This window comes from Anomalospiza imberbis, chromosome 3, assembly GCF_031753505.1.
Source record: "Anomalospiza imberbis isolate Cuckoo-Finch-1a 21T00152 chromosome 3, ASM3175350v1, whole genome shotgun sequence".
Classification (NCBI taxonomy): Eukaryota; Metazoa; Chordata; class Aves; order Passeriformes; family Viduidae; genus Anomalospiza; species Anomalospiza imberbis.
The window spans coordinates 110,706,136-110,719,186 of NC_089683.1; the positions used below are offsets into that span (position 1 = coordinate 110,706,136).

Here is a 13,051-nt window from a genome sequence, read left to right on the forward strand (position 1 = left end):
AAACTGGCATCAGATGGAAAAGAGCTGCAGTCTGTGGCCAGGAAATTACACAGGCTGCTGTATACTTGTAAAGATAGAAAACAAACAGAACAGCTTTACTCTGCTCTGCAGTGTCTCCCCAACTCTGCAGGCATTGCTCCCTCCCCTTCTATCACTTCTGTTTTGTCTTCCAAGACCCACCAGCCACAGACAAGCAGAGGACACTGAGCCTGGAGCAAATGACCACACCACCTCCCTGATCAAGAAAACCTTTTCCAGCAGCCAGGAAGGTAAGTGAAAAAGTCTCTTTCAAATATGCACAGGGGGATGAAGCTAGAAATATTGGTAATTCATATCTTGAACATTCATTTGGGTCCAGGAGAAAAAAACAGGGCATTGCAGCATGAGCTCAGTTTGTGTATTCCTAGCAGGTAAAGGCAGGAGGACTCAGCTACTGGCTCATGGAAAGTAGAATAAGTCAACCTGAATCTCCTTATCTAGCAGCAGTATCCCTGATTTAACACAAACAGGCAGGGTTTGTTACTCCCAGCTGTTGTGGCTCTGTTGCTCTGTGCAGGAGCCAGCAGCAGCAGAGCCTCCCCGCTTCCCTGGCTTGGGAAGCAGCAGCGCACGCGGTTCCTGCGAGGCGCTGGAGGAGGCGAGGGCGGCTGCCTTGCTTGGCATTCCCATCACAGCAGAGCCCAGGGAGTGCAGCAGTCCAGCAGAGGAGCAGCCCAGCACGAGAAGTTCATGGTTAAAGAGCTGCCCCGTGCAGGCAGCCAGGCAGGGATAGGTCAGAGTGTTTGCACAAGGGGCAAGACGAGGATTTTTATCTCCTGCCCTGTCCGGGTGTCCCGTCGCTGTACAGACAGGTAGGTAGGAATGGATCCAGTCTCCAGGCATGGGGAGGCCAGGTGGTTCCTACAGCCACAGCTGAAAGAGATCACTTCAAACAAGCCAGTTATGGATGCACTTCCACCTTGCAGTGAAGCTGAACTTGCCACTGCCAGAATGGGTCAGTCCTGCTGCCCCCTCGCCACCTTCTTCCACCCACATTCATGCAGGGAGCTGACAGCACATTAACCCAACCCAAAAAAAGCGGTTAGTTTTCTTTCCCATGGGCTTTTGTCCATCCCATGAACCAACCTGCCCTGTGTGGGGATTAGAAGACACCCCAGACAGCACCAAGCAAGGGGCAGAAGGACACTGCCTGCAGCAGGACTTCTTTTTGATGTTGGCAGCTGTTAATTCTGCTCAAGCTGTAACATGAAGCCTCATCCTGAAGCAGCTCCTGCAGCAACCTGGCAGCACACAGCCCTCCCAAGACAGGAGGTGAGCACTCAGGCAGGCAGCCTGTGCCGAGCCCCACCACCCCAGGGCTACCCCACTGCAGGGAGGGAGGAGTGCTGCAGCCACGACTGTCCCAGACTGCCCATCCCAGTCCTGCAACAGCTCTCCACTGAGCTGGGATCCCTGATCTGCTGCTGGCCTTGCATCTCCACACGGCCTCATCCACAAAAATCATGGTTGCTTTAACTTGTTGTGGTGTTTGAGGGAATATACATAGCCTACGTGTATAGACTTGTATAAGCAATATATTATTTTAATTCATCCATTGAATAACATGATATAAAATATCTTTTTTTATCAAAAAAGTGAAAGTAATACCTCTGTTTGTTTGGGTTTTTCAGTGAGTTAAATGGAATGTAAATAACATGGTGGGTGTTTTTGTTTGTTTTCTTTTTTTTTTTTAAGGAAATATGAAAGCCATTCCTTCAGAGCAGGTAACCCGTTTCTGATTTATTATTTTATTTCTGCTTATTATTATTTACTCTATTTTGAAGCTTCCTGAAACTCCCCAAGCCTGTCCATGCAAGCTGTCTGCCTGCAGGGCTCTTGCTGGAATTGGTAGAAATGCTCCCGCACGGTTCTGCTAGAGTAGGGCTTCACCTGCTGCTTTGTACTGAGCACAGCACATAAAGCTCTCATCCTCCAGCCACGTTTCTCTTACACGAATTAACCAGCCCTTGGACTGGCACTTCCAAGAGGAAGATTGCAGGGAAAAGGGGTGAGATGCTTCCCTATGGCGTAGTTATAACTCTGAGCTGATTTAACGGCCAGGTGCTGCCAGGAGAGGTGGTCCATCCCTTCCCACACTGCCAGCCTCCTGGCCTTGTCCCTCTCCCTGTCCCGCACCGGCTCGCACGCTTCCAGCCTGCAGGAAACTGGCTGTCGGGGGGAGAGGAGGAGAAGACAGGGAAACCCTACCCTGCCCCCCATGTCCCTCATCTGCCACGGGGACATTCCCTCCTGGCCTGGCTGGGGATCCCAGGGGGCTGGGAGTCAGTGGAGGTGCGCACAGAGCACAGATACAGGGCGAGCCTCTCTCCGGAGCTGGTGAGTCAGCAGCGCGCAGCACAAACTAAAATAAAGTATAACAAATGATAAAATAACTCGTGGCAGCACCAATGAAGGCACAAGAGCACCTGTGTTTTAGCCTTCTCCCAATTACAATTCCTGTTTAAACTTTTATTTTTGAGGCCAAAGTATTCAGTGTTTGGCCTCCGTGCAAATAGATCATTAAAAAAAAAAAAAGAAAGGAAACACTTCAACCTTCCAGCAGAGCAGGATGGCACTTATTTATTTCTTTCATTACAAAACCAGCCTGTGCCAAGTAAAATTGTGCTCTAAGAGCTGTTCTACCAGTCCTGAAGCACTGAGGAAGAACACAGAGCGGCCCCACCTCTGCAGCTTCCTGCAGGCCCCTGTGCATTTGCACTGGGTGGAGGATGGGCACAGGCTGGGGACCAGGTGCCAGAGTTCACCACATCAGGGTCACACCAGAGGGAAATCCTCATCTCACAGGACCTCTCCATTGGCCTCGGGATGATTTTGGTGGCCTCAGGACACAGAGTGAAGTAAAGCACAGCAGCGGTGATGGTCCGGAGACATTGGTGGGATCCCTGGGTTTGCAGCTGGGTTAGCCAGCAGTTAACTGAGCTCTGTGGAAGATCTCCTTGCCTTCACATAAGCAGTTGAATAAATAAGCTGAGAAGTTAATTTGAAATCTCTGGACTATAACAGTGAAATCCACAAGCCCAAACACTCAGGCTGTATAAGGAGAATGATGCACAGAAGAAAGCTTTGCCATCACATCATTAAGGACTTACCCAAGGGAGTGGTTAAAGCATTCTTTGGTTCCAGAAAGTCACTGCAACTGAGTGGTCACTGTTGCTAAAAGCTGGTGGGTCAAAGTGTGACCTCTGTGACCTGGGAGTAGGTGTTTTGATTTCAGCACACATCACAGAACTGCTTGTGCAGAGGAAAATGGGGCACTTCCATCTGAACTGCTCTGGGAAGGGAGGCAGCAGCTATGGGCTGCAGAGGAGGATGGCTGGCAGGGTAAGGGGAGCCTCTAGTGCACACCAAGGTTTTTGGAGAAGAGCAGCCATCCATGTAACACTAATTTTATGCTTCTGGGAAAACATTTCCGTCAACATTTTGTCCTGACTTTTAATGGCACATGGAAATTCAGAAGTCTTGCAGCAGCTTGGTACCAGCACAGGAACCAGCACCCAGCAAACCAGACCAGATCCTTCTAGCTGGAGCGACCTGTGGCTTTAGTCCAACTCATCCCAAACCCATCCCAAACCCACCATCAGCAGCTCTTCCCCTGGACACCACCACCAGCCTGCTGCATGATGGACAGCCCATTCCTGAGGTGCCACTTGCACCCTGCTGCTTCCCCGGGCTGGCGTCCCCTGACGCCACTTCCCGCATGTTGCTTCAGCGGGAGCTCGCACAATACTGGGCTTGGTGCCACCCAAGGGGAGCACACCCAAAACCCGGCCCTTCTTGCACAGGCAATCCTGCAGGAAGATCCCTGCAGCTGTGAGCTGGAGGATTTGCTTTGCCCTCCTTTGCCAGTTTGTTGGGGAAAGGCTGGAGCCAGGGGTGACCTACTCCCAGCGCAAACGGCCGCTGCGGCCTCGGCGGGGACGGGCCTGACATGGGCCTGTCTTCTGTAGGTGCATCACAACGCGTGAACTCCCCGCTCGCTGCTGCTCTCAGCTATGAGGAAGCTTCTCCTCCCTGAAACTGTGGAGATCGTGCAACAAACTGTTCCCAGTGACCTGCCAGAGCTGTCACACAGCCAAGCACTGCTCAAGCTGTTGAACAAGATTTGTTTTCTGGAGGAGAGCATTGGTAGTGGCTCAGAGGCAAGACTGTGCTACCATGGGGGTCACCTGTGTCCCTCCAGCACCAGCACAGGTCACCTGTGTCCTGCCTGCTGCCCAGTGGTGTGAGGATGATGCTGGGCAAGGGCTGCTGAGGTCTTCTCAGCTGGCAACAGGACAAATGCAGTCTTAGGTGGCTTTGCCAGACTGGTTTTGGGCTGGCCAGAGGATTCCACCACTGAGCACAAAGCTGAGGATGAAGACAGATGGTGGAGGAATGAGGATAACCTGCAGCTCTCCTTGCCCTGTGCATGGCTTGCATGGGTATGGCTCCTCAGGCAACAGGGCTGAAGTAGATGAGAAGTGAGCATCCCATCCTCAGTCTCTGGAGTGGCCAGGTGTTCATGTTCCATGCTGGAGGTGAGATTAGAGTGGCCTGGAGGACCGTGCTGCTTGAGACCCAGCCCAGCCTTGCTGCTCTGAGCAGGGCGGTCCCAGCGATCCCTCCTGCTCTGTGTTATTCTGGGATTTGGCAATCTTGAGCAACTGTGTAGGTTAGTTCAGAGTTTCCATGTAGAGTTTCCATGTAGAGTTTCCATGTAGCAGCACCCAGAGTTGGATCAGTGAAACTGAGGCTCCAAACACCTTGGTCACCCACCTTGGTACAAGCAAGACCCTTTGGAAAATGTTAATCTCAACTGCTCTCTTGTTCCTGGACCAGAGACTGATCTTCTACCAGGCAATTTAAGATGCTGAAGCCAATGGCTCCTTATGGCTACCAGGTGATAATTTTAATATATTATCACTCAGTGGATTATCTACCATCCACAATGGTTTTGTATTGTGCTATTCAAGGGAAACAAGGCATTCCCAGTGAAAACAAGTGGTACCTATGGATCCTAGCAACAGGCGTGTCCTTCCACCTAGTCATTCCTGCAGCCTGGAACCAGGCAGTCTTCATCTGAATAAAACAGGTGTTTAAAATAATTTCCTGGGGCTTCTTCATTTATTCTCCTCTCTCCACTCTTGTCCTTTCCCACCTTCATCATGCCCTTGAGAATAATCCCAGGAGAAAAAAGCGTAGCCTCCCAGGAGCAATACAGCAGCACGGGGAAGAGGTTTCTCTGTATTTCCCACTCCGGGAGAGTAGAAGGATCCTCTGTTCTGCCTCAGACCTGTGGAGACAGAGCAAACCACTGCCTCCATCCTGCCATCCCTGCAGGTCCGAGATGACTTAGTGGCTTTTCAATTACAGGGTGTGCCTTCCCATAGCGCTCCTCCCTTCGCCTGCCGGAGCGGGACCACATCATTACCATGAAAAGCCCCACGATCTGAACTCTCCAGGGCACAAGCAGATGCTCTCCTGTCAGGATATTCATGTTTTCCTTCTCTGGAGGACCAGCAGCTCATTACCATAGGGAGCAGCACTGCAGTGCTGGCTGCCCCTGTTCCTGGACAGCCCTCTTCCTGCACAATGAAAATCAACTCTCATCAGATTATTACAGCATCTTTTATTGCCAGGGTGCTACAGCAGAAAAGATGCAGATAGCAGAGGAGGATTCCAGTCATTACCACTCTTCAGCCTTTGATTAACATTAAATACCTCTGCAAACTTCATGCCACATCACAGGCTTCCCACGCGACACCGCCAGGTCTGCTTTAGTGTGACCAGAGAGGTTTGCAAATAGAATTTTTTAAGAAGTATTTTTTTAAAAAAAGCAAGTAGGTAGATCTGCAGGGCTGGGTTCTTGTTCACATCTCCCCAGACAGAGGCACAAATCACAAACCCAGGTCAGATACCCACCTGGTGCACTCCAGACCTTGCACCTTGAGCAACAGGGACCTACTCAAACAGCCTTGAACTCTTACATGGTCAGACATGGTGTGGGATCTTTTTCCAGCCTGCATTCACCTGCCCACCTACTCTCTTTGTCCCCAGAGCATCCACCAGCAGAAACCCCTCTGTATAAGGCCCTGACACAATTCTGGGGACAAAAGAGCCCTTCAGCCTTTCAGCCCTTCAACCACTGATGCTCCTCAGGGCTTTACTGAAAAAAAAAAAAAAACATGCTTTTTGAAGCCTCCAGCAGGTGCCATTCGGAGAGCAAGGAGAGCCCACAGAAAGCTTGAAGCCACCCAAAACCCAAGGCACATACACACAGTCCCACCATGAGGGCTCCTACCAAGGAAGGCACCTCATAACCTCCCTGAAGTGAGAGGTGCCTTACCAAGCAGAAGTCTCAGTGGTGAAGCTGTGCTTCACGTTTCCACACTGGAATAACCTGATGGGGTCTGGGATGCAAGCACTGGTTCAGGTGGGACATCAGGGACAATTGCAAATCATCTCAAAATACCTCTGAGGCTTTTCAAGGGGTTGTATTTTGTCAGGGCCACCTCTCACCATCTCCATGCAAGGGAAGAGCCAAGCCATGGGCTGGAAGCTCAATGTCCATACAGAGCTTGTTTGGAGCTGTTGCGCTTTCACTGCTCCCTCCATACTGAGATAGGGAAGTCGTGGAGGGAATGCTGCTTTGGAGGGAGATCTCTATCTCTGTGGTGAAGTGCACATGCCATGAGATGGAGCTGCTGCTCTGGTAAAGGTTCCTTGTGAAGCTTCAAGAGTTAGGAGATTTTTTTTTTTTAACTTTCCTGAAGTCGGGAAGCCAGGGAGTCACTCACATGAGTCCTGTGCACCCTCACCAGTGTTCCCACAGCCTGACACAGCCCTGACAGCCACCTCCTGGGGCCAAGCCCACCTCCTCTTCCCACGCCAGCCAATGTCTTTTGCCCTCTGAGACAGGACAAACACACGTTTCCCTTTGTTTCCAGCTCCACACCTAGTTTTTTTCTTTGCATCATGAAGGGCTGGCTACTCATCTGTAATTCAAAAGAAAGCAATGACTCACTAGACTACATCGCTTTCCAAGGCAAAGCATTTCATGCATTTCGCAGGCACGTTAGCCCTAGCCTGGGTTATGAAATAACCTCAGCTGGTGGCACACATTCTCCCCATCTCCATGTCCTTTGCAAAACCAGAGGGCTCAGGCTTTCACCCTGCACAGGCACAGAGTGCAGGATGGGATTTGTGCTTAAATCACGCATTTGCATCGTGTGAGGAATGCCAAATGCCATCCCCACTTTAAAACCTGGCTGGCCACACGTGGGCATTAACCCAGCCTAATTAAAAGGTAACAAAAACCTAAAGTTTCACTTTTGCCAATAGGTTTCCAAGCACCAGGTGCGGGGTCTCAAAGGCAGGTGGAGCTTCGGCTGCCAGCCCCTCACATCCCAGGGGACAGCATGCACAGTCCCCAGAGCTGCAGCCCCTGGTTTTCACTGGAACTCCAGGGGCGGCGGCGTGTGAAGGGGCTTAAAAACAGATGAGAAATGCCTTACCTTGAATGATAAGCCAGTCTTCACCATTTTGGGGCTACATCCTTCATTCCCAGGCCAAAGTGGGACAGTGTCTACAATTATCCCTCTTCTCCCTGGGTTGGGGTGGTATTTTGATACCTGTGTTTCCATCCCCCAGTGCCTCTCCCTGCAGCCTGCTTGATCCTGCCTGTCTTTCCCCCACAGGAGACTGGAGACAGCGGGTCTCTCCAAATTGTGCACTTTGGGCTGGTGTGACTGAGCTGCCCAAGCAGAGAAGAGGAAACCTCACCAAGGTGATGAAGTTCACGGGAAGTCCTTTGGCAAAATTCCAGCCAGCCCTGGGTCTGACCACTGGCAGATGACAAAACACCAGGCTTAGAAAATATCCTGTTCTTAGACCTCCAAATTATTTCTGAGTTCATATTGATACGTCCACGCACAAAGTGCCCTGTGTTTGCTTGTGGAGGGCAACTTGGTGACATTTTCATCAAAGATGTCAAAAAAGCGAGTAATTGCCGATCCCCATTTACTGCACAAATTCAATGTTGAAAAATTTGGTGGGGTTTCTTGGATGAATCCATAAGCTTTTCAGGAGAAAGTCTGTAATTCTCTATGCATTATATGGTTTTACAATCTTCACTTGGAAGTAGATTTGAATTTCCACTTAAGGCTCTGAAAACCGTCCTATTGAGATTCCAGCAGATAAGATCTTCACTCAGGATACCTCTGTGAAAGAGCAGCCTTTCACAGTCAGCGGCATTTTTCAAAGAATGCTCTCAATTTTCATATCTAGATATATCATCTTAGTTGAATAACCATTATTTTGCCTTGAAAAAAAGATGCAGAGCCTCTTAAGCATCATTCCATTGGAGTCCAGATTCTAATCTGCCTCTTCTAACCACAAAGAGAAAATGCACTGAGAAGGGGACCTGTGCCAGCCCTCTCTGTTTTTTTTTTTCTGGCAGTGAAGAGGGATGAGCATCATCGTGGGTCCTTCCTCCACCACCTGACGGAGCACAGAGTGTAGGGACGTGGATGTTTTATGCTCTGTCATAGGCACATGTGTGGGTTAATCTTGAGCTTTTTGGGGAGCACTGGGTGGTTGAAACCCAAAGCCAGCGAGCTTCTTGAAGTTGGTTTTATGCGGTGAACAAATCTGTACAATGGACAGAAAATGAAGGCACAATGTAAAAAAATTGAAAAACCAAAACCCACAAGCCATTAGAAGTATTTCATTAACAAAAAATCTGCTTTTACCCAAATAAAATATTGACAGTCCATTTTCCCCTATGCCTGATGGGTGATTTTGGTTGCACTGTTCCTCCCAATCTGCACTCTGCACCTTTCCATGCGTGTGTTCGAAAGAGGCGCTTTGGTTTGAGGTTTGAAGGGACCCAAGGGCTTGCAGCTCGTAGGGGTTTGTACACTCAACAGGGAAAAACAAATAAGAAGAGCTTTGAAACACAGCAGCTGCTGCCTCGCACAGCCGAGGTGGTGACAACCAAGCTGGTAGAGGAGCGTGCCTTTAATGTCCCACGGATTGAAATGGGATTTCCGGAAAACGCGCGGCACGGCGCTGGACCGCGGTGACGGGGGGCTTGTTCTGCCTAAGAGGCCGTGGCACATGGCCCTGCCATACAGCTATTTTGCTGAATTGCAGCCATATTTCTGTCAGTACAAGTGATGGTCTATATGAGGGATTAATCTGACACCAGACAGTGATTCTTAATCCTTCAGTATATCATAATCTATTTACTTTGCATGCTAAGAGGATTTCAGCTTAAAAATATACAGGAAGTGATACTAGAAATGTACATAAGGTCCAGAATGCTGTTTCCTAAAATTGCAGTTTTTCATAAAAAAATATCCTCACATGGATTTCTTGGAAAAGTCCTGTCTGTCCAGGAAAAAAAAAAAAAAAGTGTTGAATAGGGATTTAACTGGAAATAGGCAGATGTTTCCCTTTTAGGCTTCAGCCCTGTGACCATTTTCACCCTCCTCCTTCCCTACAGCATTTTGTGCTCAGCAATGCAACATGAAGGGAGAGTTCTCTAGTACAGCAGTTTCCTCAGCTGGGAGGTTCACCTGCAGACTTTTCACTGAAAAAATCAAAACAGGTTTGGAACCAACATGGGATTTTATGTGCATTAATTGCTGCTCAAAGTGTATGAATTAGCAGCAACTGGCTAACACAGAAGTCAGCGCAGGGAAAACCACAAACCAGTGGTTCCTTATTCAGCTGTAATCACCTGTTTTCTCTGCTCCCTGCCAGGAAGGCTGCCTACAAAATAACTGTAATAAGTCGTGTTAGTGGGCACAACTTCTGAAACTTACAACAGAATTTTTAGTTATAATTCTTTAATAATTTAAGTCGTGCTCAGCCATAATGGCTCGAGTTCCCAAAGCAGGTCCTGCACCCAAAAGAGGAGTTGCTCACCCCAGGCAGCAGCAACCCTGTCCAGCCTCTGCCCACCTCTGCATGGCCCACTAAGGGTGTTCCCATCACCACCTGTCCCAGCTCCCTGCCACACGCAGGGGTTCAACAGCGAAGCAAGGACACAGAGCAAATGCTCTGGTAACAGCAAATAGGTCGTGGATTATTCCAGGTCCGTGAAGCACCAGTGTAAAAGCTAAGGGCAACCCAAGCTAGGGAATGCTCTCCCCTCTGTCCGTCCTCCTGCTCACCCCAAATCCTGGCCCTTCAGTTCCCGGCGGGAAAGCCCCAGGTGCCTTTGGAGCAGGTGCTCCCGTGCAGAGGCAGCTACTGACACTCGGGCAAGAGGCAGGAGCTGCGCGGGGCTGACCCAGGCCTCGGCACCGCGGCCGCAGCCCCCGGGCCCCCCGCAGCCCCATGCTCCAGCAGCAACTGTGATTTTAATTTCAAAATTAAATAATAGTGGTAGCCATGCACCCAGCAGCCTTCTTGCTGGAGAGGCGAGGCACGAGCCAAGCAGGCAGCTCTCTCAGAACCGGGTTGCCCTAAAAAGCTTGGCAATCCTGCTGGTGCCTGCCCCTGGAGCCGGGCACCAGGCGCCGTGCCACCTTACCTGCCGTGACTCATGCTCAGGGTGGCAATGCCGGTGCCAGCCTTGAGGTAGCCCACAGTGGGAGAGGTTTGCAAAATAGGGAGGGTTCTGGGCCAAACCCAGGCATGACCCTTCCCAGCCCGTGCTCACCCACCAAGAGGCAGAAGTCAAGTCTTGCCCACCCTGCTGGCACTGACTGGAAAAAAAAAAAATTAAAGCAAATGGAGCCAAGCGTTGGGGGCACAGCCATGATTTGGTGTGATCTGACCAGGTCTCCTCTTGTGCCTCCAAAACCACCTGTGCTCAGCAGCCAGCTGAGCTCCAGATCTGTGTGAGTGGGACAGGAAAATCCCCAAACTGCAGTGTGGGAGTTGCTGAATAAACCACTGATCAGTGGCACCTGGTATTCCTGGTGCCTAAATCAGGTGGGGAAGCAGGGGAACACGAGCATCCCTTGGAGTCCAATAACCCAAAGCAGAACCCTAGCCCAGCCCCACTGTGGGGCACTGGATGAAGAGGTTTAGGACCATGTCACTAAAACCAAAATTCAGGCTCCCCTCTTGGCTGTGTCGTTCAGCATCACTTACTGAGTTACAGTGGAACACAGTTTACAAGGACAATGAAGTGTGAATCATTTTTGTTTAAAGACGACAGAAGGTGTGTGTCTGGGGGATTGTGTGTTGTACACCTGCTGGATCCTATCTCTCAAGTGCTCACTAAATCTGGGAGAGCAACTCCGGTTCATTTTGTGCCCAGCACAGATTTTTTTTTTTTTTTCCCCCAGCCCCAGGACGTCTGTGATGACTTTTTCCCCTTTAAAAGGAAGGGCTTGGGGATGCATGGACTGATGCACCAGCACACGTGGCCCTCACTCAAACTGCCTGTACAGCCACACTTGGGTGACTGAAGAAGAGAACAATTATTTTATAGTAGAAGTATAGACATATTTTTAAAATATACTTACATATCTTTTATCCATATATATGCACAGAAGGAGACAACAAGGAAAAGAACGATTTTAAGAAAAATCCCCTAACATTGACTCAGTCACTCGTCCCCTCCCACAGCTCCCTGTTGCACCGGTGGGTGCGGGAGGCCACCCCCGCCTTGGGGCTCTGCCGTGGCCACGGGAAGGCGGCACGGGGGCTGCAGCGGGTGGCTCCTGGGGCTGATCCCACTGCTCTCCCGCCGCAGCTGCGGCATCGCAGCGCCAGCCCCGTTCGCTCTCCACCGGGATGCTGGAGCGGGAAAGCTGGGGCAGGTGCTGCGGGAGGGGGAATGGGAAACCCTCCCCAAAGCAGCCGCGGAGAGCACTGGCACCTCTCACCCCACCACTGCCCGAGGCTGCCGGGGGACACCAGGGGTGGGGACACACGGCACAGCCCCGGAGCTTCCAGGTGCAGGGCACTACTGCAGGACCACGGGGAGGAAGGAGGATGGGAATTTGGGGCTGCTCCCCGAGCAGCGCCTCAACGACCCAAGCAAGGGAGCAGTGACCCCGCGGGTCCACGCATCCGCAGTCCTGTGCAAGTAGGAACAGCCCAGCACCAACAGGCAGCTTCCAACAACTGAAGTGAAGGTCTGGGGGGGTAAAAAAGAGGAGGAGGTTGTCACGAGAAAAAAAATTCATCTCCCTGTGTTCCTTGGCTGGACCGTGGCCGGCAGTGGCTGAGGATGGTACGGCCGGGAGTCGGGGCTGGAAGCGCGGGTGCTGAAGCCGCACAGAGGGACAGAGGGACAGAGGGGCAGAGGGGCAGAGGGACAGAGGGGCAGAGGGGCAGAGGGGCAGAGGGGCAGAGGTCCGGCTGGATGTCCGAGCGACCCTCGCACCCCGCCGTCGGCACCCAGGCCCGCCCGGGGTCCCGAGTTTGGCGGCTGCGCCACCGATCCAGGGGGGGAAATCGCAGTTTGGGGCAGCGCTTGCCCGTCCCGTGAGTCCCATCGGCACCACGGGGCACCGATAAATCCGTAACCAATTAAACGTCAATTAACGTAGGAGTGGGTCCCCAGCCCGCACCTGCAGAAGCGGCGGTGGGTCCCCCCCTCCAGAGCACTCGCAAACTCATCACACACATTGCCATCCTGCTGGCACCCCCCAGGAAATATTTCCCTGCTCCTCACTCCCCCCAGGGAAGTTTTATGAGGAAGGGGAGGCAGGAGGGAGGAAGGAGGACACGACACCACTACATTTATTAGTTTAGATTTTATTGGGGTGGGCGGGAAGGAAGGAGGGGGGTTGCCTTACAGTTGAAGGGGTTACGGCATCAAAAGTCACACGTACACTGTCCCTGTCCCCGCTGCGGGGCAAAGCTGCCGGGAAGCGCCAGCCCAGGCGGGGGAAGCAGGAACGCGGCGCTGCAGCCCCGACCCGCCACAACGCACCGACCGACACAAGGGGCTCGAAACGACCAAAACGAAAACCAAACCAAAAAACACACTCCGAAAAGCCGTGCGCCCCCCGTCCCCAGCCCCAAACCAGAGCTGCTTATCCCT

The 13,051-nt window shown here is 51.5% G+C and overlaps 1 protein-coding gene and 1 long non-coding RNA gene across 19 annotated transcripts in view; one reads left to right on the forward strand and one right to left on the reverse strand.

The window, feature by feature from the left end:
- The window catches only part of WDPCP (WD repeat containing planar cell polarity effector), a 148,748-nt gene extending 139,995 nt beyond the window's left edge, over window positions 1-8,753 (forward strand). For 17 of the 18 annotated variants that reach the window (XM_068186405.1, XM_068186412.1, XM_068186415.1 and 14 more), the window contains 2 exons: window positions 175-269; window positions 7,737-8,753. In XM_068186405.1, coding sequence (XP_068042506.1) covers window positions 175-269; window positions 7,737-7,894 — 253 coding nt within the window. In that variant the 3' untranslated portion in view covers window positions 7,895-8,753. Of the gene's footprint in view, window positions 1-174; window positions 270-1,734; window positions 1,764-7,736 lie in introns of all 18 variants that reach the window. The other variant, XM_068186418.1, reaches the window with a different exon arrangement.
- On the reverse strand, window positions 6,636-7,738 carry LOC137471838 (uncharacterized). Its single transcript, XR_010997887.1, has 2 exons — window positions 7,554-7,738; window positions 6,636-7,034 (listed from the first exon to the last, which is right to left on the reverse strand). It is a non-coding gene; the product is annotated as an uncharacterized lncRNA (long non-coding RNA).
- Window positions 8,754-13,051: the final 4,298 nt, after the last annotated feature.